General features: G+C 38.0%; 1 protein-coding gene across 1 annotated transcript in view; it reads left to right on the top strand.

Annotated features, from left to right (window-relative positions):
• The window catches only part of pkp1a (plakophilin 1a), a 41289-nt gene extending 16434 nt beyond the window's left edge, over window positions 1-24855 (top strand). Inside the window, exons 5-14 of the mRNA XM_082145115.1 lie at window positions 1480-1687; window positions 1926-2094; window positions 8201-8318; window positions 9439-9597; window positions 11387-11554; window positions 13797-13950; window positions 18034-18220; window positions 18418-18502; window positions 22697-22788; window positions 22875-24855. Of these exons, the coding sequence (XP_082001241.1) occupies window positions 1480-1687; window positions 1926-2094; window positions 8201-8318; window positions 9439-9597; window positions 11387-11554; window positions 13797-13950; window positions 18034-18220; window positions 18418-18502; window positions 22697-22777 (1329 nt within the window). The 3' untranslated portion in view covers window positions 22778-22788; window positions 22875-24855. The remainder of the gene's footprint in view (window positions 1-1479; window positions 1688-1925; window positions 2095-8200; window positions 8319-9438; window positions 9598-11386; window positions 11555-13796; window positions 13951-18033; window positions 18221-18417; window positions 18503-22696; window positions 22789-22874) is intronic.
• Window positions 24856-26238: the final 1383 nt, after the last annotated feature.

Here is a 26238-nt window from a genome sequence, read left to right as displayed (position 1 = left end):
ATTTTAGTCAGAATTCAATTTAGTCAGAATTAAATGATTTGTTAATTTGTCAGTTAATGTGTTGATTATTCTGATAAAATGCTAAGATCTATTTATCTGTCTGTCTGTCTGTCTATCTATCTATTTTGATCGGCCACAACATTTTAGGAGCAGGTGAACAGTCAGTTTTTGAATTTCATGTGTTCGAAGCAGGAAAATTGTGCAAGCGAAAAGATCTGTGTGACTTTGACAAGGGCCAAATAATGATGGCTAGACAACTGGTTCAAAGCATCTCCAAAACGGCAAGTCTTGTGTGGTGTTCCTGGGTAGCACTGGTTAGTATTTATCAAAAGTGGTGCAAGGAATGACAACCAGTAAACTGGTGTCAGGGTCATGGGTGCCCAAGGCTCATTGATGCATGTGGGGAGTGAAGGCTAGCCCGTCTGGTCTGATCACACAGAGCTACTGTAGCTCATATTGATGAAAAATGTAACCCTTGTGCATTTTTTTTTATTTTATTTTATCATTTTTCCTGTGTTAATGCCGACTGTATAAATTGTGGCACAGGTGTGTATTTTTATTGGAATTTTACTATTTCACCCCCATTTCCTTTAATAAATCTATTTTACACGAAGTACACAAAATAGTTACTCTCAGGATCTTAAGGCTAATTTGCATATTCATAGAACCGCATATACTAAATGAGGCAAGGGTGTAGAGTTAAATTCAAGCTATTTTAAGGTAGATGATGACCCCTGTCCACTGCCGAAAGAGCCTACAATGGGCAAGTGAGTGTCAAAACTGGACCATGGAGCAATAGAAGAATTCTCTTTTAGATCAGGTGGATGGCCAGGTGCTTTTGCATCGTTTACTTGGTGGAAAAGATGACAACAGGATGCACTATGGGAAGAATGCAGGGCTTCGGAGGCAGTGTTGTTCTCTAGGAAATGTTCTGCTGGGAAACCCTGGTTCCTGGTTCGTGTGGATGTTACTTTGACACGTACCACCTACCTAAAGGTTCATCCCTTATGACAATGGTGTTCCCTTATGAAAATGGCCTCTTTCAGCAGGATAATACACCCTGACACACTGCAAAACTTGTTCAGTAATGGTTTGAGGAACATGACAAAGAGTTCAAGGTGTTGCCTTTGAATCCAAACTCCCCAGATCTCAATCTGACTGAGCATCTTTAGGATGTGGTGGACCTACAAATCCGATCCACGGTGGTTCCACCTCACAACTTGCAGGGCTTAAAAGGATCTGCTGCTAATGTATTGGTGCCAAATACCACAGGACACCTTCTTGTAGAGTCCATGCCTCGACATTTCAGAGCTGTTTTGGTAGCAAGACGGAGATCTACATGATATTAGGCAGGCGGTTTTAATGCTGTGGCTGATCAGTGTATATCTGTCTATGCATCCATCTGTCCATCTTAAATGTACTTAAGAATAATGATATTTAAATAATTGACTAATAAGTGTTGTTTGGTATCACTAAAAGGTTTGGCGGTTGGCAGGGATTCCTGCTCTGATTCAGTTGCTGAAAAGTGACAATTTACACTTGCAACAGACAGCCGCCTCTGCACTGCGCAACACAGTTTTTAAAGACGAAAAGAACAAGATTGAGGTAGAAAAATGTGAAGGACTAGAAGCCATTCTGACGTTGCTCAGAAACACCAACGTAGCAGAAACCCAGAAACAACTCACTGGTAAGACGTGGCTCTCTCACTCGACTCCTTCCTGTGGTTCAACATTTGAATGTGTCGGGTTTCATTCGTTGTTGTATGACCTCATCACATTGTATGTGAATGGTGTCCTTTATAGTTAACATGAAAGAAAGTGACGCGGTTTGGTTTTGTGTTTTGATATTAATGTGTGTATCAAAAGCTATTTAAAAAGAACATTGTGAAGAATACAGTGTGACCCTTTGGTGTCGGATCTGTTCAGGTTTGTTGTGGAATCTGTCCTCGGCTGATGACCTGAAGCCAGAGCTGATCAGGAACGCCCTGCCTCTGCTTACAGAAAGCATTGTGGTGCCATACAACAATTTGTCTGACAGCAACACCAGCAAACACATTGACGACGAGGTCTTCTACAACACCACCGGCTGTTTCAGGTGAGAGTTGCCCTGTCTGAGTCCTCTAGAGCAGGGGTTCCCAAACTTTTCCATGACAAGGCCCCCCAAATACCACTAGGTTCTGGCCAAGGCCCCCCTTTTGCAGGATGTGTTATTGAACCCATCGACAATACTATGGCAAATGTAGAAATAAATAAATAAAACATCTAGGTAAACATCAGATTATGTGATGGTGTTTGATACCAGCCAATCAGAAAGATTATAGAGATGAACCTATTACAATTTTCAAGGCCAATTCCGATTTGTCATTGAGTTTGACCTGCCAATACAGATTCTGATTAAATTTTTTCTAACCACTTTACAGCACACACAAATATTTATATATATATTTTTTATAAAACACCACTTTTATCCAAACTGATTAATAAAAACAAGTTTAAATGGGTACATTTTCTATAAATATTTTTGAGTCTTCATTTTCTTGAAGCCTACTGAAGGTCTTGTTAAAACACACTATACATGCAAATTATGTGCATTTTTGGTGGAACCCTCGAAGTACCCCAGAGTGCAGTCTGGACGATGGGGTGGGGCGACGCCCACACCCAATTTAATTGGTTTATAATACCGCAATCTTATTGGTGTAGACGATTCAGGTCTGAGCATGCGCATTCCTTTAAGTACGATTTTATGAATGATTTGGCCGTATTAAAGAAATATTAAATGCTAACTTTAATCGTAGGCTATATGTCTATCTTGTCGGTTTACCATGGTCATTTTAGTTAAGATCTTTTGGCTAATGTTTTATTGTACTTAAGAAACAGAATGGATGAAGTTATTGTTTAAAAACGAACGCAGACCTACTTCAAGGAGATGTTTTACAAACTCGGGATTTTACACAAAGGATGATAATTCTCTCCAAGAATGTAAAAGCAGCTGATTTTAATTTTTAAAGCACGACCGTTTTTTGTTGTCATTTTTTTAACGAGATGATGTCCAATGCGTGCATTATTTGGTAGGCTACAAAGTGCAAATAAAATGTTTAATGGCAAACTCACGTTTCTTTGTTAATAAAATGAGGGCCTGTTGGTTCTGTAAATCCCTATGTTATAGTTTTAAAGATTCATGTTTTCTATAAGTGTCAACCGTAGGCTACTTCGATCTGTTACTGTGACATCAGGCCATTGGGTTTTGTGCGTTGGTTACAATAGAATTAAAACCGTGTAGTGCTGAGATGTGAAAATAAATAAATAAATATGTATTTACTAAAACAGATTTATTATATCGATCTGGGCTTGTTTACTATTTGGTAGGCTAGCCTATTATTGTCTTATTTGTCACTGTGGTTTTGCTTTAAAATAAAATAAAACACACTTTCGGATTTATCCTATGTTTTACTGATATACAGTGAATTATCATCATTTGTGTAAAATCCCGAGTTTGTGTTTATTCACTGATCCTAATGGAAAAACGAAGAAGCATTTACGAATGATTTGAAATTCCGGAGCCCTGCATGACATGCAGAGAAATATTGTCTATATCAGCCTTTAGAAATTATCTCTCCTTTGATAGCCTGTGCTATGCCAGTAATTTCATGCTGTCATGATCATTGCTCACTAAAAGTGGCACTGACTTATCTGCAGGGTAAATTAATAAATATGAGTAGGCTATCTAGGCTAAATCTCAAACAGTAATTTATCAGCAACATATTTCGTGATATTGCCTAGCCCTAAAACTGCTCAATATTAGCCTGAAGCTTACAATATGATTTTTTGTAAAGTTGCTTTGAGACGATGTGAATTGAGCGCTATACGAATACATTTTGACAGTAACTTCATCTAACTTGATTCGTAAATTCAGCAAAATATTATCCAATTGATCATTAAGCTACTGAAATTGGAAATCCCCATGGTTATCATCACTTAATATTTCTGTAGTATTGCCAAACAGCGTCGTAGTTGTAGATCATTCATAAACTCCTACCATAGACTCGTACATAAAGGAATGCGCATGCTCATGCCTCAAGCGTCTACGCCAATTAGATTGCTGTATTATAAACCAATAAAATCGGGTGTGGGCGGAGCGACACGTGTCGCCCCGCCTAAAAGTGTCGCCCCGCCCCATCGTCCAGACTGCACTCTGGGGTTACTAGAACCCTCCGCTTCACTACTGCTCACAGCACGCGACGCTCCTGCTTGACGCTCACGCGCTGCTCCTGCTCGCGGTGTGAATGCACTCACTGAACATGCATGGCGATAAAAATTCGCGCTACTCACGCGCCGCTCGCGGTCTGAAACGGCCGTAATTCACAAGGTTTCCTACATGTGCGTTCTGTGTGCACGTGTGATGCTGATGTTGCGCGATGTTAATCATGCGGCGCCCGAGTGCATTTGAATCGGCATTATGTCAGACTGAAAATCACGTGAAAATCAGCCAATTCTGGTTACCAGCCGATCAATCAGTTAATCTCTAAAAGATTAGCATTAAAAGTATAATGTTCAGATAGGCTATGCAACAAATTATTAAAATGTTATTTTATAACAATACTCATATTAACACATTTGTTTTCCATTCCAACTTGTTGCGGCGCCCCCTGGCGGCCCCCAGTTTGAAAACCCCTGCTCTAGAGAAACTGACTGTTGAGTCCAAGGGCATGTGATATCCGAACAGATGATGAATAGAATAATATTTTAAGTGCTTTAAAGGGATAGTTCACCCAAAAATGACAATTCTGTCATCATTTACTCACCCTCAAGTTGTTTCAAACCTGTATGAATTTCTTTTTTCTGCTGAACACAAAAGATATTTTGAAAAATGTCTGTAACCAAACAGTTGATGGACCCCATTGACTTACATAGTAGGAAAAAAACAATACTATGGAAGTCAATGGGGTCCATCAACTGTTTGGTTACAGAAATTTTTCAAAATATCTTCTTTTGTGTTCAGCAGAAAAAAGAAATTCATACAGGTTTGAAACAACTTGAGGGTGAGTAAATGATGACAGAATTTTCATTTTTGGGTGAACTATCCCTTTAAAGTGCCTCTATTAAGCTATTCTAAAGGTTGCTATTTTTGTTTTGGTGTCTCCTACAAAATGTTTACATGTTTTCAAGTTAAAAAATACTTAAATTTTCTCATACATTCCAGCATCACCTCTTTTCTCCGTGTCTAAAACAGTTTGATAAAGGATTCAGACTCTCTAAACCCCTCTTTTCCACAAGCCTATTCTGCTCTGATTGGTCAAATGGGCCAGTCTGTTGTGATTGGTTTACTCTGCTCTGATTGGTCAGATGGCTCAGTCTGTTCTGTTGTGATTGGTCTACTCTGCTCTGATTGGTCAAATGGCTCAGTCTGTTGTGATTGGTCTGGTCTGATCTGATTGGTCAGATGGGCCAGTCTGTTGTGATTGGTTTACTCTGCTCTGATTGGTCAGATGGGCCAGTCTGTCGTGATTGGTCTACTCTGCTCTGATTGGTCAAATGGCTCAGTCTGTTGTGATTGGTCTACTCTGCTCTTACTGGTCAGATGGCTCAGTCGGTTGTGATTGGTCTGGTCTGCTCTGATTGGTCAAATGGCTCAATCTTTTGTGATTGGTCTACTCTGTTCTGACTGGTCAGATGGCTCAGTCTGTTGTGATTGGTCTGGTCTGCTCTGATTGGTCAGATGCAGGGTTCGAATTATGATTTTATCTTTGTGGGGGTCTCTTATCTTTGTATGGGTGAAAAAAAGTAGCCTATATGAGCAGGTGCGGTGTAATGTAAATAAATAAAAATGTTTAATAAAAAAGCGTTGCTAACATAATTCAATTTAAATAGTACATTTGGTTTAATTTGTCGTTTAATGAGTGGTGGTGCACTGGCAGAACTTTTGCCAAGCGTGTCAGAGGTTCTGGGTTCTAATCCGCACTCGTATAGGTTTTTTTTTTTTTTTTATCAAAACCGATTATGTTTATCAGTGGTTGTATATCAGGCAGGGACACGTTTGTGTGCATTTTGTTTTGTAATTTCACCGGAACGAATAGAGAGTATCCGATTGAAGACTGTGCGCGAGCCCCAAGAGAACACAGTATCTGATCGCACTGATCGCAGCGGCAACAAACGAGCACTTTGATCACTTGATTTAAAAAACAACACATTTCAGCGCTAGATCGCCTCTTATTTAACAAACAAACTAAATGAATGCTCTGCTAGTTAACTGAATATGTTTTTATTTATTTGTATTGGTATATTAGTGCCGCGAGATGTTTCAAAAGTGGTGGGGACAATATCGACCTTAGCAAAAAGTGGTGGGGACATGTCCCACCCGAAAATTACGCCTATGTTAAAATAACACTTGTCTAACTGGTTATGCTACTGCTAGATCGGACATTGACGTCACTTCTGTGAGTTGAGAAAAGTCAGTAAAAGTCCTGGCAGAAAGCGAAACATAAGGATGTAGTGTGATGATGATCCGAGATCCCGCGAGATCCATGTGTATGGCATCTTGTCCTATCTTTTAAGTCACGCTACAGTAGTCTGAAGGAAAAAGTGCTTTATTTGTTTTTATGATTTTTAGAGACCCCCACAGGTGTATGATTTTACTGCTTTCATGGGTGCTCATCCTCTCTCTATGGGAGCTCAGCTCCCGAACCATGGTCAGATGGCTCAGTCTGTTGTGATTGGTTTACTCTGCTCTGATTGGTCAGATGGCTCAGTCTGTTGTGATTGGTCTACCGCTTACAGCACGTGTCGGAAACAAAATGCCAATTACTATATCTGAATTTCAGCTCTGGATCTTCCTCAGCACTTGATAAGCAGTGATACAAACAATAACAATTGCATCGGTTTTACCTTTTTCATTCAAGCGCGAGTCCTTTGGAAGTGCATGTAAAGTGGATTTGCCTCCGCAGTGCAGAAAACTGCGTCTTCTCTAGGGCTATAATCAACCAAAGAAAATCTTGGTCGATTTGAAGTCCTGAAATTTTCTACTAAAAATGACGTTAGGAAAAAAAAGGTTTAATTAATTAGCTGCACACTGTGCGCAGTACTTGGTAGCCTTGTTGTCCGCCTAAATGAATTATTAATAAACATAAAAAACAAGTAGGCTATTTGCAGTATATTAAATTGTTTTTTTACCTAATTATTTTGTACTGAAATGAGTCTGACACACGAGTTTGTCGGCTCTGACAGCGTTGCATCACGTGCAATATCATAGCCTATGATTTCCGAAAATAGTACTATGTTGTCAACTAGTGATATCATCACAATAAATTTTGAGGAATATGCAACATAATTTAGACAATTGTTTTTGTCATATGTATTATAATAACTGACAGACACTATCATGAGCGCGGCAAAACTAATGAAATGAACGTGGCAAAAAATCGACCAATCAGAATTTTGGTCGAGCCAGAACGTATCGACCAATAATCGACTAATCGACTGGGAGATTACAGCCCTAGTCTTCTCGACATGTCAACAACACAATCCAAACTCTTCCAGTCTCAGTCTCAGCTACAGCTACAGTGTTTGTGGGTCAAAGTAGACATTGTTCACGGGCAGCCAATAAAGACCATAGACTGCCATTAGTTACAAACATATGTAGATTTGGGCAATGATTACTAATGACTCATTTCAGGCAGTTCAGAATCAACTCTTTCATTTGAGAGACAATAACTATATATTGCAATAAAGATAAAGTGCACTTCGATCTTTGAAACTTCCCAGACCTTTTACATTCACAAACAGCTATATAACACACTACATGAAAGGTAATATCCATAAAACCATAATAGAAGCACTCCTCCAGCACAATCATAGTCTGCTAACTTTAACACACAATAATTCCTCACATGGGCAGCGGCTTAGAAACACTAAACCCCCTGCAGTTGATTTCATCTGTGTGATGCCTTAAAATGTATCTGTGCAAATCTACAGCAGATTCCTCAGAACTGTCGTGTTGTGCCATGCATGTTTTCATACCAATGTTGTATTACCTATCTTGCTTCTTATCAGAGGCATATCACGAGATGTTTGTTTACTTGGGTTGGACTGATAACTGTGACATCACAGACTGGCACACATATAACCAAGTGTGTTGTTTGTTTTCTAAGGATAATTTGGAAAAATAATGTTTGTTTTAATGCTAAGTTTTGGTTGTGCTCTCACAGAAACCTCAGCTGCGCCAGCGGTAAGGAGAGGAAATCTATGAGGAACTGCACGGGACTTATCGACTCTCTAGTGACGTATATTCAGAGTCAGATGGATAGAGGAGAGGCAGATGATAAGGTTATCATGCTTTCATTTTTTTCTGCATGATCTGCAAGCTCTTACTCTACATGGAAAAATATGTGGATACCAAAAATGATGTCCCAAAGTTGGAAGCACAAGGTTCTTTAAAATGTATTTAACCTCTAAAATTAATAAATGTACATGTAAAATGATATTGTATGCTGTAGAATTAAGACGGAAATTAAGTGGTGGTTTATTAAAATGGGGTGTCTACAAACATTTGGCCATGTGCTGTGTATATTAATAGCACTTCAAGTACTTTGTTTTTTTAAAAATAGGTTTTACTTTTATTAACCCTGTAAAGCCTGACATATAAAATAATATTTAGAAAATGTTGTTTAATGAACCTTTAGGCACAATTAAAAAATATATATTTTTGGCTGTTTATAATATTTGATGCATCCAGATTTTATGGTTCATATCGTATGATATAGGAGAATATTGAGCTCATATTCGAGGACAAAAAAATCCACATCAGTTTTATTCAGAGGCCCAAACTGAGCAAAAATATGCAATTTTATGATCAAAGCTCTGTAGTTTTTATTGATGGGCAAAACATTTAATGAAATACAATGCAATGATGATCGAGAGATGAACAAATAAACCTTCCTCAAAATCCTGATGGATCATATTTGATACATTTTAACACGTTTTTTTCCCAAAAAAAAGTAAACTTAAGGTGTTTCAGTCCAGTAATTGTTTTGAAATATTACTAACAATTTAAAAGTTATTCTTATATTTACTTTATAAAAATCAGAAAAGTTTTCACAGCAAAAAGACATGTGAACCATGATCTGAAGGGGGATGTTTTTACACTAAATGTATGTGTTTTTATACAGAATTATACTAAAAGGCCTTTTACTTGCTAAGAAAACTATCAATCAGATGATAGAAGGAATGTAATAAACTACTATAAAGTTTTTATCATGTTGAAAATGTATAGGCCTTTTTTTTTTTTTGCACATCAAATATGATACAGCAGGCTTTGTAGGGTCAAGCATATTCATAGAATTTTAACTTCAACCAGAATACTCCAGAATATTGCCAAAAATGTAGTGCAACAAGCTAAAATGTACTCTTGTGTCCTGTTTCTCTGCTTATGTGATGCGGGGAGCAGACAGTGGAAAACTGTGTCTGTATACTCCATAACCTGAGCTACCAGCTGGAGAAAGAGGCTTCTGAACACTTCATAGAGTTATCTAGCCCTGACGAGAGCCCAACTGAGAACAAAAACAAAATGAGCATCTTCAACCCCAAGAGAACCAAGACTCAAAAGGTACAAGCTGTTCCTGATGAAACAACTAACATGCAGGATGTTTTAAATGCTGGTCATGGGATGCTGACTGAACTTTTAGGATTAGTTCTCCCAAAAATGAAAACTCATCACATTCCAAACGCGTATGACTTTCTGTGTAAAACAAAAGGTGAATTATTAGGCTTCTGGAACTACTTTGTGAAGTCACAGAAGAAACAGACTAAAATATATGTTTTGGGTGAACTAGTCCTCAAACCAGCAATACTTTCTGGTATACTCAAAAAAAATTCACTCTTTGGTTGAACATGATTCAATCATGGACAGTGGTTCCTACGGTGGCCGAGAGAGCTCAACGCGCTGCAACTGAAGAAAACACATACAAATAGAAAAACACCTGCAAATTAAGAAAACATCTTCATCAGATTCACAACACATGTGTGCTCCAAATACTCAAAACACAACCAAATACAGAAACGCTCTGCAAAAGTTCACAACACAACCAAATACAGAAACGCTCTGCAAAAGTTCACAACACAACCAAATACAGAAACGCGCTGCAAAAGTTCACAACACAACCAAATACAGAAACGCTCTGCAAAAGTTCACAACACAACCAAATACAGAAACGCGCTGCAAAAGTTCACAACACAACCAAATACAGAAACGCTCTGCAAATAGGACAGAACACAACGGAAATGTTTCCGGGGAACCCAATAAGTGACGGACCCGGCAGGGACGTTTTTTATTGCTCGTGAGCATTACCTATGCCCTAACGTTACTCCCTTAAAAGGGCAGACGGCAGAGCCCTTGAAGTGGGCACTTTGGAGGGAGCGGGGCACTTGTGTGCCATTATGTAGCCGTTTGGAACGGACTTGATGAAGGGACCAACGAAAGCCAATGTAATTTCCTCATTATTTTCACCTGGGATGTTCCCATGACAACGCAGCGCCGTCTCATATTTGGACCTCTTATATACTGTCTATGATTTGGACCCTTCATTCTAACATTTCTTATGAAACTTATTTTAACATAACATGAATGTGTACAATGTAACTGATGTATATATTAATATATTTCCCTCATGTTCTTTTTCTCTATCTTTTTTTCTTTCATTTATTTTAGTCTTCAGCTTGTTCTTTTCTGATTAGTATTCTTATGACATTGAACATATTACAAATGCATTTTGTATATTGTATACAAAGTTGTATGTCATAAACGTGTAATCTCTGTACGTCTTACTTTGTACGTTAATTAAATTAAAGTAGACAGCTCCGTAAGCACGTCCCAGCCGGGTCCGTCACTTATTGGCTTCCCCGGAAACATTTCCGTTGTGTTCTGTCCTATTTGCAGCGCGTTTCTGTATTTGGTTGTGTTGTGAACTTTTGCAGAGCGTTTCTGTATTTGGATGTGTTTTGAGTATTTGGAGCACACATGTGTTGTGAAACTGATGAAGATGTTTTCTTAATTTGCAGGTGTTTTTCTATTTGCATGTGTTTTCTTCAGTTGCAGCGCGTTGAGCTCTCTCGGCCACCGTAGGTTCCACATGATTGAATTAAGTTATCTGGACACAATTGAATCATGTTATTTGGACACGATTGATTCAAGTTATTTGGACACGACTGAATCAAGTTATTTGGAACCGATTAAATTAAGTTATTTGGACTTGTCTGATTTTGGTTGAGTTTACTCACCAAAGAGGGTTTTTTTTTGTGTGTGTAGAAGTGACCCAAACTACACTAACTAGCCTGAACCAAGTTGTTAAGCATTTAAAAGGTGTGTTTTGTACATTCACACTCCTTTTTGTGATCAGGCGCTCAGCTTCTCAGCCATGGAGGTGGATAAGCCTGAAGGAGTGAATTGGTTGTACCACGAGAAGTCTCTGCAGCTGTACCTGTCTCTGCTGACCTTCAGTCAGAATGAAGCCACTCTGGAGGCGTGTTGTGGAGCTCTGCAGAACCTCACAGCTTCAAAGAGCCCTGTATGTGCTGATACACGGAATACAGTTGACATTGAACTTGACACGGTCCCAGACGAGTAAAATCAGTTGTATTAAAGCTAAGGCCATAAAAAGTCTTAAATATCTGAAATGGGATAAGAAATGTAATTCGAAGAAGTTTGGGGACTAAAAACAGTAATCGCAATATGACTTAATGTAATTATTAAACTTCAAAAGGCTATGATTTAAAGGTGCTGTATGTAACATTAACATGTTTGCAGATATTTCGGAAACATTTTAAGTTGACATACTCGTTTCTCTGAAAAACACTTCTACAGCCAGTTATATTACTTTGAAATGTGCGTTCCGTGTCCGAATGTCTGTTTTTGTTTTGGTCTGTGTGACTCCGCCCACTGCCACTATACCCAATAATATTTACACACACCCCCCCCCCCCCCCCCCCCGGGATGCCAGTTGGCAGGAAACACAGTGTATTGCAGCCAGCAAACAAACTGGGTCAGAGATTGCAGATTCCACACGACCTAAAAAGCCTAGGCATCCATCTAAAAATCTCTATGAACGAGAGCATATTAAAACGCAGATAAATCAACTCATCAACTTACTGTGCGTTCACACCGCCGGCGGCGAGAGCGTCAAAGTGGCCGGAAGCCATTCATTTTCAATGAGAGCCGGCGGCGAGCTCCGGCGAGGGCGGCGCGGCGCGTCTTGGACGGCGAGAGCGGCGAGAGGAGTTGAAATCAAGTCAACTTTATGGTAATAAGCTATGACGCGGTTCGGCGGCAACCAGCGACAACCAATCGGAATGTAGAAGTCCTCCGCCTGAGAGGAAAAAAATCACGCATTCTAATCTACGTCAGAGCGTCCCCGAATCTTTCTACGGCGTCGGTGGCAGGGCGGCGAGAGCGAATTTTGCCGCTCTCGCCGGCGGCGGTGTGAACGTACAGTTACAGTGTAAGTGTCCTCGGCGTTCATTGTCAATTGCACTCGTTCCTGTTGCGTGTCCTCAAACTGGCTACCCATGTGAGCGTCGAGTCTGAGGAGGGAGGGGGTGGGGGAAACAACGATCTCTGATATTTTGAATTTGAACTGCAGTACCTATTTCGACCACTAGCTGTCATTCTTACAGACTGCACCTTTAATAAAGAAAATATGAGCACTGCACATTTCAAAGTAAAAACGCAACAGGCTCACGGTTATGGCTCACGGTTTCAGTGCAGTTCGCAATCTATAAATACTGCACATTTGCTTAGCGATTCCTTATGAACTACGCTTCATGAATTATGACAATGCTTACTTTGTGTTTATATCATACTTGTAAACTAGTGACATTCATACCTTTTTTTACTAAATGGTTTGAAGACTGAAATGTGAGGTTTATCATTTTATGAAACTTTTTGTTTTTGTCAACCTGTATTACTTGAGATGTAAATTTGTTGAAATATTCTTTTCACAGTCATTTTATGGTTTAACCCTCTGGTGCTCTTCACATGGCTGTCAAAAACCTTTTTATTTTAATGAAATGAATGTACTATTTTAATTTTTTTTCAATAATGTTTTTTTTTATTTAATATTTTGTAATTTTAGGGGATTTTATGGTACTAAATTATATTTATGCCGTAGTTATAATCCATTATATTTATGCAGTAGTTATAATCCTCTTTTTAAAGAAGACACTTGGTAGATTATTGTTTAAAAAAACTTTTTAAAAAAAAGTTATGAAAAATGCACAAAAATACTATTTTAATTTTGTATATGAAATGTATACTTTCCAAAACACGTGTTACTCTAAAACTGTGAGAAAATCAAAGCCATAAATATAATCAGGTTGTGTTCCAATTTTGAGCTTGATATATATAATATATAAAAAAAAGAGCTTTCAGTAAGATTTTTTTTGGGGCGCAGTACAAAACGTTTCCACTAGATGAAATTCGTTTCCCATTCGTTTCCAAAGCTGTAATTTCTGACCACGAGGAGTACAAGTGTGACACTTTTTTCTTGTCTTCACATAGCAGGTCCCAAAATCTTTACCAGGTTTCATACCATTCCGATGAAGTAAAAAAAAAAATGACAGAAGAGCATCAGAGGTGCTTATGTTATATGTTACCATAATATTTTACCATAGACATTACCCTACCCTGCCCATATGGTGTTAATTGTATTTGTGCAGGTCATAAAAAGGGTCCTAAAAAGCCTTAGAACCCCTCAAATGCTCTGCTTGAGGAAAAGCAGTTAAAATTATATTTTGATTGGATCTCTGCCACAGATGTCCACTCTGGTGAGTCAAACCATCATAGAGAAGCTGCAAGGCCTGCCTGTCATTTCCACTCAGCTGAGTTCTACAAACTGGGGCCTACAGAAGGCCGCCATATCCTTAGTGGGCAACATGTCCCGGGTGGCATCTCTACGGGGTTCTATGGGTAAGAGTCTTTTTTCACACTTTCAGAACTTTTATTGTGATTTAAAAAAAATTTTTATTTCATGGCGGAACTTGTCGAACATCCGAAACAATGCTGGGTTCTGGAATAAATGCGCTCATTGTGTGTGCGTAACCTACATATGATGGTATTTTGACCAGCTGAGAACTCGTGAAAAGCTTATAAATGTGTAAAGGAGTGAAAACCGTGGCAGGAATCCCTCCGTCACACACGCAATCACAGATATGCTGTGAGGAGACGCGGTTCTGATGCCTGTATCGAACTGTGATGAGCAACATCACGACTATGACGAGAAAAAACAGGAGCATTATGTCCTTTTTAGGGTTGCATCTTGTGACATCATGTCCTGTTTTTGGTTAGTCGCACCAGAGTTTGTTTTAATTGAACCAAACATGCCAACTGTGAACACACCCTTAGTTACAAACCAGCTAGTAGTTACTAAGCTTCTATTGTGGACTTGACATTCCAATTTAAGTAGGAACTTACGAATGGCTTGTGCAACCCCACCCTGAAGCTCGCTTTACGCACTTGTAGGACTCGTACAATTTTTGCTCAGTCACTCAACAGCAGGTCTGTGTGAATTGTGACACTAAACTGACAGCAGCAGAATGTCAACTGATAACCCCAGGGGCAGTAAAAGTAACAAAATATCTTACCCAATGCATTTTCTGAACATAATGACTTAATAAACATAATGACAGTATTTACTAAACTAATTAAGCCATCTGATATGATCACTACATGTAGTATCTTGTATCTAAAATATATGTTGTGTGATATTGCTTTTATGCAGCATGCATTTATTTACATGAAATATACTATACATATACTATAAATATACATACATGAAATATACTATATTAATATAATATACACTGCCTGGCCAAAAGTCGCTGTTTGGATTTAAATAGGAAAATACTTAAGGGTCTATGACTGGATCATTATTTCAGTGATTATTATGTTTCTATGATTTTATATGTTTGGTAACAGTTCTTCTAACCGTAACTGATGGAGTGTGTAGCTTTTACTTCTTAACGGCAATTTATACTTCTGCGTCGAGTGTATGCCGTAGTGTACGTCGTAGGCTACGCACGTATGCGACGCCGTGGTGAGCATTTATACTTCTGCGTTATGTCTGTGTTGCTCTGCAGTTACACCGCCGAAACGCTAGATGGCGGGGGCGGGTTTTAATGTTCCACTGTGTTTAGATTCCTCGCGGCTGTTTTGAGTTTAGGCTACTAAGCGACTGAAAGAGTGCGGAACATGTTGGAGTTGGAGCTTATCGAGGTGGAAAAACAGTTAATTTGAGTGAAATTACTAAAACTAAAAGGCAGAAACGAGAGAAGGCGTCGGAGGAGATGGTACGTGCGACCCGTGAACCTGTTGATGGTTGAACCGAATTTAAAAATAATGGGCAGTGCAGAAGAACACGCCGGAAATGCATAGGAGGAAATGCGATGCTACCAAGCCAAGCCGACCAATCACAGATCTTGCGGTCCGCATCGTCGCGATGTAGCTACGTTCACACTACAAGCGACTTTGTCGCTGCATGTCGCCGGTGGCTGGCGATGAGGTCGCTAGTGGGCGTTCCCACTACTGGTTGCCTTGTAATGTTTATGAATAACATCCAATGACAGCGAATCAGTTTTCTTGCTGCTAAAACCAAACATTCTGGAGGGAAAATATTAAATATTTAGACTCGTAAAGCATGTAAGTTAAATAAACGAGTACCTGGGTCTCACAACTCCGAAAATATCAGATCAAAATTGAAAATAGGCGCTATCTGTATAAACAAACCACATTTTTGAGCTTTAAACAACTACATTTTCGACTGAAAAACTCCTATAACTACATTTCATGACACAATAACAGTAGTATTTTAGATTTAAAAAAATACTCCTCCATCTTTCTGTCGATGGAGCGAGGGGCTGAGCGGAGAAGGATGATGACGCGCGCTCCAGGCTCCACTCCTATTGGTTGTCGCTCGTGAAAGTCGCTCTTCATTTGCATAAAGTTAAACATTTCTCAACTTTGTCGTGTCGCCAGACACGCCCCATCCAGTCGCCAACGGTCGCCGGAAGTCGCCCGCTCCCCATTGAAATGAATGGTATCGTGTCGCTTTGTCGCGTGTAGTGTGAACGCAGCTTGTGTAGTTACATTTTTGAGGAGGTGCGCGTCAGGGTACGGCGAAGGGTACGACGTATGATACACGTCTATGCGTATGCTACGCCATACCTACTGCGCGCACCCGACGCAGAAGTATAAATTGGCCTTTAAACAACCATGTAGGAAGACACATCATGGCCATATTCCATATTTACACATTTATAATTGGCACCTTAAATTCATTGAAAGTCTTGGGGATGTGCTGGAGGAGACTTTACAGAGTGCTGGACTCTTGCATTGTCAATGCCATCACAACATTTATTTCCATGAAGAGGTGCATGAATTTTTAGTCAAGATCTTTGTTCAGCACTCTGTAAAGTCTCCTCCAGCACATATCAAGGCCAGTTAAAACATGCTAGTGTGATATTGCTTTTTTTGCAAAATTGTGATTTACATTCTGTATGCAAGACATTTACAAGTAATTCATACTGAGCCCAGTTACCTAAAACATATGACATGTTAGTGTGATATTCCTTTTTTTAAATACAAGCAATATAGGGGTAATTAATATCAAGGCCAGTTATTTAATATATGTTTTCTTCCTCTAATGGAAAAAAAAGCCAAAGCATCAAACTTGCACATCACTAAAGGGGTCATAGAATGAGAATTCAAATGTTCCTTGATCCTTTGACAGTTAAGAGTTCGTTATACTATAAAAATAACCTGTACGTTTTAAAACTCAAAACTTTCTTGTTATTCCAAAAACTGCTTTTATTGAAACCAAGGCCAGCAAATGACGTCACACTTCAGCTTTGGCCCCGCCCACTGGAGCGTTAGTGAACAGTGACATCAGAACGAGAAAAGATCGATACAGGATACCATTACCTTCCTAACCTAGGATACTGGGTGTTTTCCCCCAACAATGTGAATGTCTCAGCAGTGCATTATTTGTTTGTATTCAGTGTATTTCACTGTGGATTATTTGGTCAATTTCGGCGCAGGCTTTGCAAACAGACCTTATGGCTCTGCCAGCAACGCCACAAACATGTAAGTAGTCATGTTTATTCTAATGCCTGATCTGTGATCAGTGATTTCTAATGTAATTATTCAAGTTCAGACAGATTATCTCTCAAAATATCGTTCAATACTGTTTATGCAACAGTAAATCAAGCCAGTGACTAAATTATCAACTTCACGACATTTCTCTTAGTAGGATGAAAATAATCGTATTTAAACTGTGATTAAATTATATAACGAAAGCGATCAAAGAACCCTCCCTTTCCAATTGCCCAAGCTGTCAATCACACAGCGCAAGTTTATCTGGACACTTGCCGAAGCTCGTTGAAATCAGTCATCACAAAATCATGACGCTGTTACAATGTACAGTACAACAAAGCTCTTACTGTATTTACATCGTGTTTGCATTGTTATTTGGTAAAAGCCAGAGGTGTAATTTCATACGCGATCAACAGACTGTCCGTCATCTGCTCAATGCTCATCACTGCAACCTTTCATGTGATGGGAATAGATCATTATGATCAATACTTTTCACGATTCCTTAATCTCGATAGCTGTTATAGTAAAAACGTAGTAAAAGTTTTAGAGAGAGTTCCACATGTAATACTAGCTATTTCATATGCAAGCATGTCAGCCAATCACAGCAGTGGGCGTTTACACTGAAGTCTCACAGCAGACACGTCCCTTAAAACAGAGCGTTCAAATCAGAGGCTAAAATTAGGCTTGGAAAAATGCCATATATTTATACATTATGACAATTTTTTATGTTAAAATCATACTAACATTATAAGGGCACCCCAGGAAACATTGTAAAATAATAAAATAATCCAGTCTATGACCCCTTGAGTAACGTACAGACTGCAGTATTATTTTGCACAGTACACTGTACTGCACTTGCAGCATTAACATTGCTAACATTCATGTTGTTGTTTTCAACAACAGCCAAGGAAGTTCTTCCCAAAGTCAACTCTGTGGTCTCGAATGTGACCCTGAAAATGGTTGAATCGGACAGCACCATCGCTACAGCGTGCCGCGTGATGCACACACTCATGCTGGCAGAACCTGAAATTGGGAAGAAGATATTGAACACAAAACTCATCGACTCCCTGAGCATGCTGAGTTCAAATTTGTAAGTGTGTCCAAAGGAAAATGCATGTTTGACAGTGAAGGGATGGCATTAGCAAACATTAGCAAGCTACTGGTTGGAGTTTTAGGAGGACAGAAATGATAAATGACTCTATGACATTCACCCATGGATGACAGGTACTCTATAAGAATTTGATGTGTATTAGTGGATAGCCTTCTGAGTTTCTCTCTTGCCTGCAGAAATTTCGACACAGCCAGAAAAGATGCTGGAGTTCTTCTCTGGGTTTTGTGGGCAGAAAAAGACTTCCAGAAAGTGTTGAAAAAGGTAAGACCGTCCCACCTCAAACTGCTCAGAGGAGGTAAATCAATGATGCAATATCCTATACATGTTAATTTCTTATAATAATTATAATGATAAGACATTATAATAAAAAGCATATATTATACACACACACACACACACACACACACACACACACACACACACACACACACACACACACATATATATATATATATATATTACATATATTATATAGTACAAAACCAGATACTTGGTTAATGAAAATTTCGAATAAAGAGTGATGGAAAAGAAAATGAAAGCAATATCTGGTTAAAAGAAAGGAGGGTGTGGAAGGGTGTGTACACACATGTGGCGCTTTCTTTTTCTTTTTCCTTTCCTGCTTTGAGGTAAAAAAAAAAAAATCCCCAGGTTTTGCTCCATATCCCTGTCTGCATGCTAAATAAAACTCTCACTGGCTTGCACAAACACACACACAGTTCCAGGCCCTGACTTGTACTCCACCCAACCCTTGATGAGGTTGATGGGGGTAAGAGAGGAATCCAGGGAGACGAGTTCATTCTCTGCCTGTTGGTTTTGAAGGGCATAGGTAGGGCAAAATACTATTATAATTAATTGTGGGAAAATACTTTAAAATCTTTATATTAACTGATTTCTATCATTGCAATACAGGGAATTACAAACCATCTGTGCTCTTCGAGTGGTTTTCATTTATGGACATTTATGCATGTACATTAATTTACTAAAAATAAAAACTAACAAAATTTTTTTTTGTCTTGCATTACATAGTGAAATTGTTTTTCGTGAATAAGAATGTGTTTAAAGCCAGTGGTGGAATGTAACGAAGTACAAATACTTCGTTACTTTACTTAAGTACATTTTTCACGTATCTGTACTTTACTTAAGTAGAATCAATAGTGCATACTTTTGACTTTTACTTCGTTACTTTTTGCAGCAATTATTATACTTTCTACTGTACTACATTTCTACAACGTTTCGTTACATTTTCGTTACATTTTCGGATCAGTTTTCCCCCCTGCCAAAACAGGGATTGAAAAAAATCTCCATGTTTTCGGTGCTGACGAGTTGGTGGCGCTGCCAATAAAGCACCTAAAAGCTGTCACAAAGAACCGGCAAAAGCAATGAATATGTCAAATATAGCAAGGAGACATTTTAATTGTTTATTAATAAACAAGTGTTTTCTGTGTCGGCTGCAAAGATGAGGTTGACGATACTGATACGCGATCTTCGCAGTAGTGAACGCGCCAGAGAGAAATGCGCATTTCATACGGATTACATAAGCAGAGAGCAGTCTGTTTTCTTTCGTTTTGAATTGTTCTGTTTAAAAGTACACATTTAAAGCTCTCTTAAGATATATTTATCAGGTCTGTGTGAGGCAAGTAGGATACCTTATACGCTGAGTTTTGGTTCATTTATGAGACGCGCTTCAGTTCACTCGCCGGCGCCTACGTGTCGTGATTATCTATTTTCTACCATATTTACTTATTTATTAAATCCTGGATGAAACATTGATTAAAATTAAGATACAATTAATACAAAACAAAATTCACTTAAAAAAAAAGGCTTTGTGCTTTCTGTTTGAGGTCTCAGTGAAAGTTTTAAAGTCGCTTTCAGAGCGGTCATGTCCGTAACAGAGAACTGTCACGTCTTTTGTTTTTTCCTCATAAATGGGAACACGAAAAATAAAATAAAATCAATATTTTATGTTCTGTGGAGAGCCAACCCTTCTTCATCCGTTGGGTATTACTTTTGGTTTGCGCAGTGTAATTTACAGAATTAGGTACAAAAAAATATTTTTCTACCTAAAAGTGAAAGATTTTTTGTGTCCCGTATAACGCATGTGTAGCCTAGGCTATTTCCCATTAAATATAAAACGCATACTGATATTTTTCAATATGTATTAAATGCATTTTCTGAGAATTTATATTTCAAGTTTTTACTGCAAATGTCCCGTTTACAACGATGGAATTGCCCAATATTAAATAATTTACCCTCAACTAGTTTTGTGGTGTAGGTCTACGTATTGTATAATGTTAACTTCAAAAAAGGTGTGTGTCGCGATTCTGCCTTCTCACACCGCGACACAGGTTCGTAGATCTGAGTGTAGCGATTTCGGATTCATATTGCATATTGTTACAGCCCTAATTATTAGAATATAGACATTAAGAGAATAAATTGTTATGCAAGTACTTTTACTTTTAATACTTAAAGTACATTTAAAATCAGGTACTTTTTACTTTTTACTTAAGTAGGGTTTTCATTGTGGTACTTCTACTTTTACTAAAGTAAATATGTCTCTGGTTATTTTACTTAAGTACTGAGATTCAGTACTTCCTCCACCACTGTTTAAAGCATTGTGGGTAATTGGAGGACACAAAGGAGACACTTGATGCATCCTATAAAATGGGCCGAATGAAGGATGCAAAACAAAGGCTGCCTTGAAAAGATCCTTCCAATTATGCAACATTCGGGTTCCGAAAGTAAAAGCTTCTCCATAGAGAAATAGATTTTTAATGGTAACTTATAAACTTTCAAAGACAGCCTTACCATGAGCTACAAGGTTAATCGATGTTGTTTGCGTCTGTTGACCGCCAGCCCACATTATTTAAACTTTAACATCTGAATATGTGGTGGAAAACTACATTACCAATGATGCTGTTCAGAAAATTACACCAATTAGAGGGTTTAAACAAGCAAAACATGGCAAAATAGCTCTTTAGCTCCACCCACTCCCATGAAGCACTGCGAATCGAGTCGGTCTCTCTACACTCTCCAAATACTTAAATGTTTGTATATATGTGCATATTTTGCAAGAAACTTAAAATATTTAAGTTTTATATAATCACCACTTGTAAATGAGTGGCAATTTATGGCAATTTCAAAACACTGCTTCATGAAGCTTTGAAACCTTTATGAATCTTTGGTTCCGAATCAATGGTTCGGAGCTTGTATCAAACTGTCAGAGTCACGTGATGTCAGTAAACGAGGCTTCATTACATCATAACTGTTTCGAGACGTTTCAAAATACTTTGAAATTTCAACGGTTCACCGCTGGGTGAATGGGTCAACCCATGAATCATGAGGAGTCACTGGTTTTACCTGATATCTAACCAGTTTTATACATTTGTAGACGTTTTAATTAGACATTAGTATAATTAAAATGAATAATGGTAGTTAATAGTCTATTACTGGCCTGTTTAGTTGAGCCATTCATAGAACAAACAAAACAAACCCTGACAATTGATTAAAGAACATATAGACACTTGATAATCTTATTAGATGATTAGATAATTGCATTTGAAAGATTTTACTTTCAACAAAAAAAATTGCAACAGATTTGTTAAAGGTATTTTTATGCATGGTTTTGTTGCATTTCCACTGTTCTGACCACTAGGGGTCACCGTGGAGACGGGTGTCGGATTGTTTCGAAGCCTCAACACGATATGGCACATTTGCTTCAGCTGTTTCAGTGTTCCACGAAGCCTCGATCTGAACACCACTTGAAACAAGGCAGAAAATCAAAACCATAACACATGAAAATCAGGGAGAGCGCACTCATAAATGCAGTGCAATGCAGACTTTGCAAAGAGTGAGTGAAAACACAGGGCTTATATAGGAAGAGCTTAACAGGATAATGATACACAGCTGGAAGTTATCAAACAATAATGAGTCCAGGCAATGGGTTATGGGAATTGGAGTTCATGATGGGAAAGCAATCCCAGGAGATCTGGTGGAGATCATGGCCATTGCAGCTGGTTGAATTGGTTAATTGCTTATAACGCTTTAACAAAGACTTTTCTTTAGATGGTCTTTTAAAGAATCTCAATTGGAGGGATTTTCTTAGCAAATAGAAATGCATTTGATTTGATTGATTGATTGATTGATTGATTGATTGATTGATTGATTGATTGATTGATCAGCACTATTGTAAAGTCTTTATGTAGTTGTGGTTGTAGAAATATCCATCAGCCAGCCCATAGTGACAGGTTGAGTTCCACGATGGCTGACTTCAGCATAACTGCCATGAAGAGCTCAGGCATGTGTGAACACGTGATCATGAAGCAGTGATTCACTGCAGAACCACGACATGCATTTGCTTCTGAGAGCTTTCACACTGTTAATTGTGATGGACTTGTGTGTCATTTTGAAAGGACGACAACGCTCCATTTATAGTTTTGACCTTTCGTTCTTTTGCAGGAAGGGATGGACAAGGACACGTTTGTAAATCCCGTCACTGCTACAGCGTACAAGGCGGCAACAAGCACGAAAGGAAAATGAGAGATGTGCAGGTGAGTTTTATTTTATTTTAGTGCTTTGATTCTGACACCTCTTTGTACTCTTTCTTTAATTCGATTTTAAAATTTGGGTTTTGCAGTTGAGGTCTCCTGGAAGCCACAGAGAGAGTAGCTGGATTTGGGAAAAGTTTCCAGACGAAATGTATTCCAAGGATTTATGGGTATAGATTTAAAGGGAAAGACGCCACGCCATGTCTCTCCAAACCCAAATGATATTCTTCTGTGGAACTAGAGGGCTGTCAAGTGGCAAAATTGCAAAAAGACCCATAAAATGATCATAAAAGTGTCTGTATGACTCGAGCGCTGTATTCCAGGTGCTTTGTGTGAGGAACACACTGAAAATAAAAGGGATTGTTCATCCAAAAATGAAAATTCTCTCATCGTTTACTCAACCTTATGATGTTCCAAAAATGTATGACTTGCTCTCCTCTGTGGAAAACAGAAGATAATATTTTGAAGTATGTTGGAAACCAAACCGTTTTGGTTCCCATTGATTTCCATTGTCATTTTTTGGTTCATAAAATGGAAGTCAATAGTAACCAAAACCACAGAAAAAAAATTTGAAAGTGGCGAGTAAATGAGTGAACTATCTCTTAAAGTTTTTCTCTGAAAATCATTTTCAGGTCTTTTTAATGAAGCAGTTCACAAAACTGCTCAGATTCATTCATTCGTGAATCTGGAATTTAGCTTGCGAGTTATATGGACTTTTTATTTTTGTATGATGTTTTTCTCGAATTTTTGAGCTAGGCATCCCCAAATTGTGTAATTAATCCCATTCCATGATAAAATGAGTGGATGGTGCTTCATCTTGTCGCTCTCTGCACTGCTAGTACAGGCCTGTTTAGTGCCTAATACACAGATGTGCACTTTTACCATGTTCTTACACTTAGGCTTGACAGACTTACACTACTGGTCCTGCAGAGTTATGATTCTACTCTTCTACTTATGCTGCTTTCCTTCTCCTCCTGTGTTGTATATACAAAAATGCTGGGCATATCGGTAAAGGAAGCAATATTTTAATGCAATATTTTACAACATTATAGAGTACACACTGGTTGAATCTTTTGAAATTTTTTGCAATAATGCCTGAATAGTTGTTAGAATCGAAATATGCTTTTATATTATTAACCTTCTGAACCTTCTAAAAGTTGTTCTGAGTTAGGGTTAGGAATTATATGGAAGACTTGTTTCCACCACGTAATAAATTTTTTTTAAAGATAATTGTGACTTTTTATCTCACAATTCTGACTTTTTTCTCTCGCAATTGCAAGAAATAGTCAGAATTGTAATTATATACTCGAAATATTATTATTTCGAGTCCAATTCTTAGTAAAAAAAAAAAGAAGTTTATATCACAATTCTGATTTTAGAACTGCGAACTGCGACTTTATATCCCATAATTATGAGAAAAAAATTAAGAATTCTGAGATTAAAAGTCGCAATTACCTTTTTTATTTTTTATTTCATGGCAGAAACAAGCTTCCATAGTATGAAAACTAGCATGTTTAAAAAAAAAAAACGTTCACTTCCCAACGGAACGTGACCAATCTTCAACGTTGAAATGAAGTCAGATGTTGTTTTAATAAAAAAAAATTAAAAACATGTTTTACACTGTGTCCTAACCTATGGAAGCTTGTTTCCGCCACAGAATAAAACATTTTAAAAGATAATTGCGACATTTGATCTCACAATTGCAAGTTTACATCTCGCAATTCTGACTTTATTTAAAATATTTAAATAATTCCAGATATATTTTGATTCCATACCTTTTTAAAGTCAAACTTGCCTTTTTGATTGCTATTTGCTTAATGTGTGTGATAGTGTATTTTGTGAATATTCTTTTTATTTGACTTTAGTTTGGCTAGATTGTGATTTTTCTCTGCTTATGGGAAAATGTCTAGATAATTGTATCATGTTGTCAAAAAAAATAAAAATATTTTTGTAATAAAATATTAAATATGGCTGTGTAAAATGACATTTTGCATCTGCATGACCAAAAATGTACATTTTAATCTTGCATAAAACCTGTATTTCTGAAATAAAAGTGCAATCCAAAAAGAATGTTAATGTTTTATGTTAAGGTATGTTTCCTTTTTAACTGTATTTTTTACCGTGTAGAGTAGCCTATGTTACACATAAATTTGCTGAAATCATGACATTTATAGTTTGGTAATAAATTGTCATTTATTTACAGTACAAGCAAATCCTGTCAAAGGAATTATGGGTAACATTTTATAATATGTATACAGTAATATGATGAGCCTTGGGTTCCCAACACCCGGTCGCCGGTTTGTAGTTTGTCTCTCCTCAGGATCACTGTTGGTAAATTCTCACCACTGCTGGCCTGGAGAAACACACAAGTCTTGCCGTTTCAGACACACTCTGACCCAGTCGCATTGCCATAACAATCGGCCCTTGTCAAAGTCGCTCAGATCTTTATTCCTGCCCATTTCTCCTGCATTCAACACGTTTATTACGAGAACTTAACTCAACAACATTTTCTTCACCTGTGACGGGAAAAAAAAACCTCTCATCCAGTTTTCACCTCGAATCAATCATGAGAAATGTCGGTTTACTGTGTATGATTTACAAAAAACAGCTGGCATCAACAGCCGTTAAACCTCAAACATATGTCTTTATTATAGAGACAGATTATGGAATGTCATTTCACTATCAGAAAGCAGACTTCTGAAGAAAGCAATTGTATTTGTCACATTTAGTATGTTTACTCGTCTCCACCCTACACTAGAAACGACGGGCTGTGAGCCAGGAGATGTTTTATGACACGCACAAATTTCCAGAGTAATTATAAAGTTCCTGCTGTAATATTGGAGAGTTTGAACGCTGGCTTCAGCAAGGGTCATTTTGGTGCTGCGTTTAGCCTGTTCTGCTCATGGTTGTTTAGTAGAGTCGTTGTTTTGCATGTTTATTGAGTTTTGTTTCAGACGGGCACTTATCAATGTTAAAGCACTAGCACATGATGATGATGTGAATAGCAGAAAGTGTTCATACTTCATAGAGTATATGATCCTGTGCCGAATGGGAATATTTGCATATCATTTGGGAGGAGAATCTCTTGACCTCTCTGCCTCTTAAACCACAGAAAGGCCTGAGGGGTCAATAAAAGAAAAGAGCTGGGTGTGAAAATGTTTATTGTGCATATTTGTGGCTGCATTTATTTGATTAAAAAAATTTATTTTGTTGTTGTTGTCTGAATATATTTTGAAATGTAATTTTTCAGCATCATTACTCCAGTCTTCACATGATCTTTCAGAAATAATATGCTTTCTATTATGAATCTATAATATGCTGTTTTGCTGCTCAAGAAACATTTCTTATTAATTTTGAAAACAGTTCTGCTTAATTTTTTTTTTTCTGAAAACTGATACAAATTTTTTTTTAGGATTATTTGATGAATAGACAGTCCAAAAGAACAGCATTTAT

Source organism: Leuciscus leuciscus, assembly GCF_965113295.1.
Source record: "Leuciscus leuciscus genome assembly, chromosome: 18".
Classification (NCBI taxonomy): Eukaryota; Metazoa; Chordata; class Actinopteri; order Cypriniformes; family Leuciscidae; genus Leuciscus; species Leuciscus leuciscus.
This window is presented reverse-complemented; position numbering and strand designations above follow the sequence as displayed.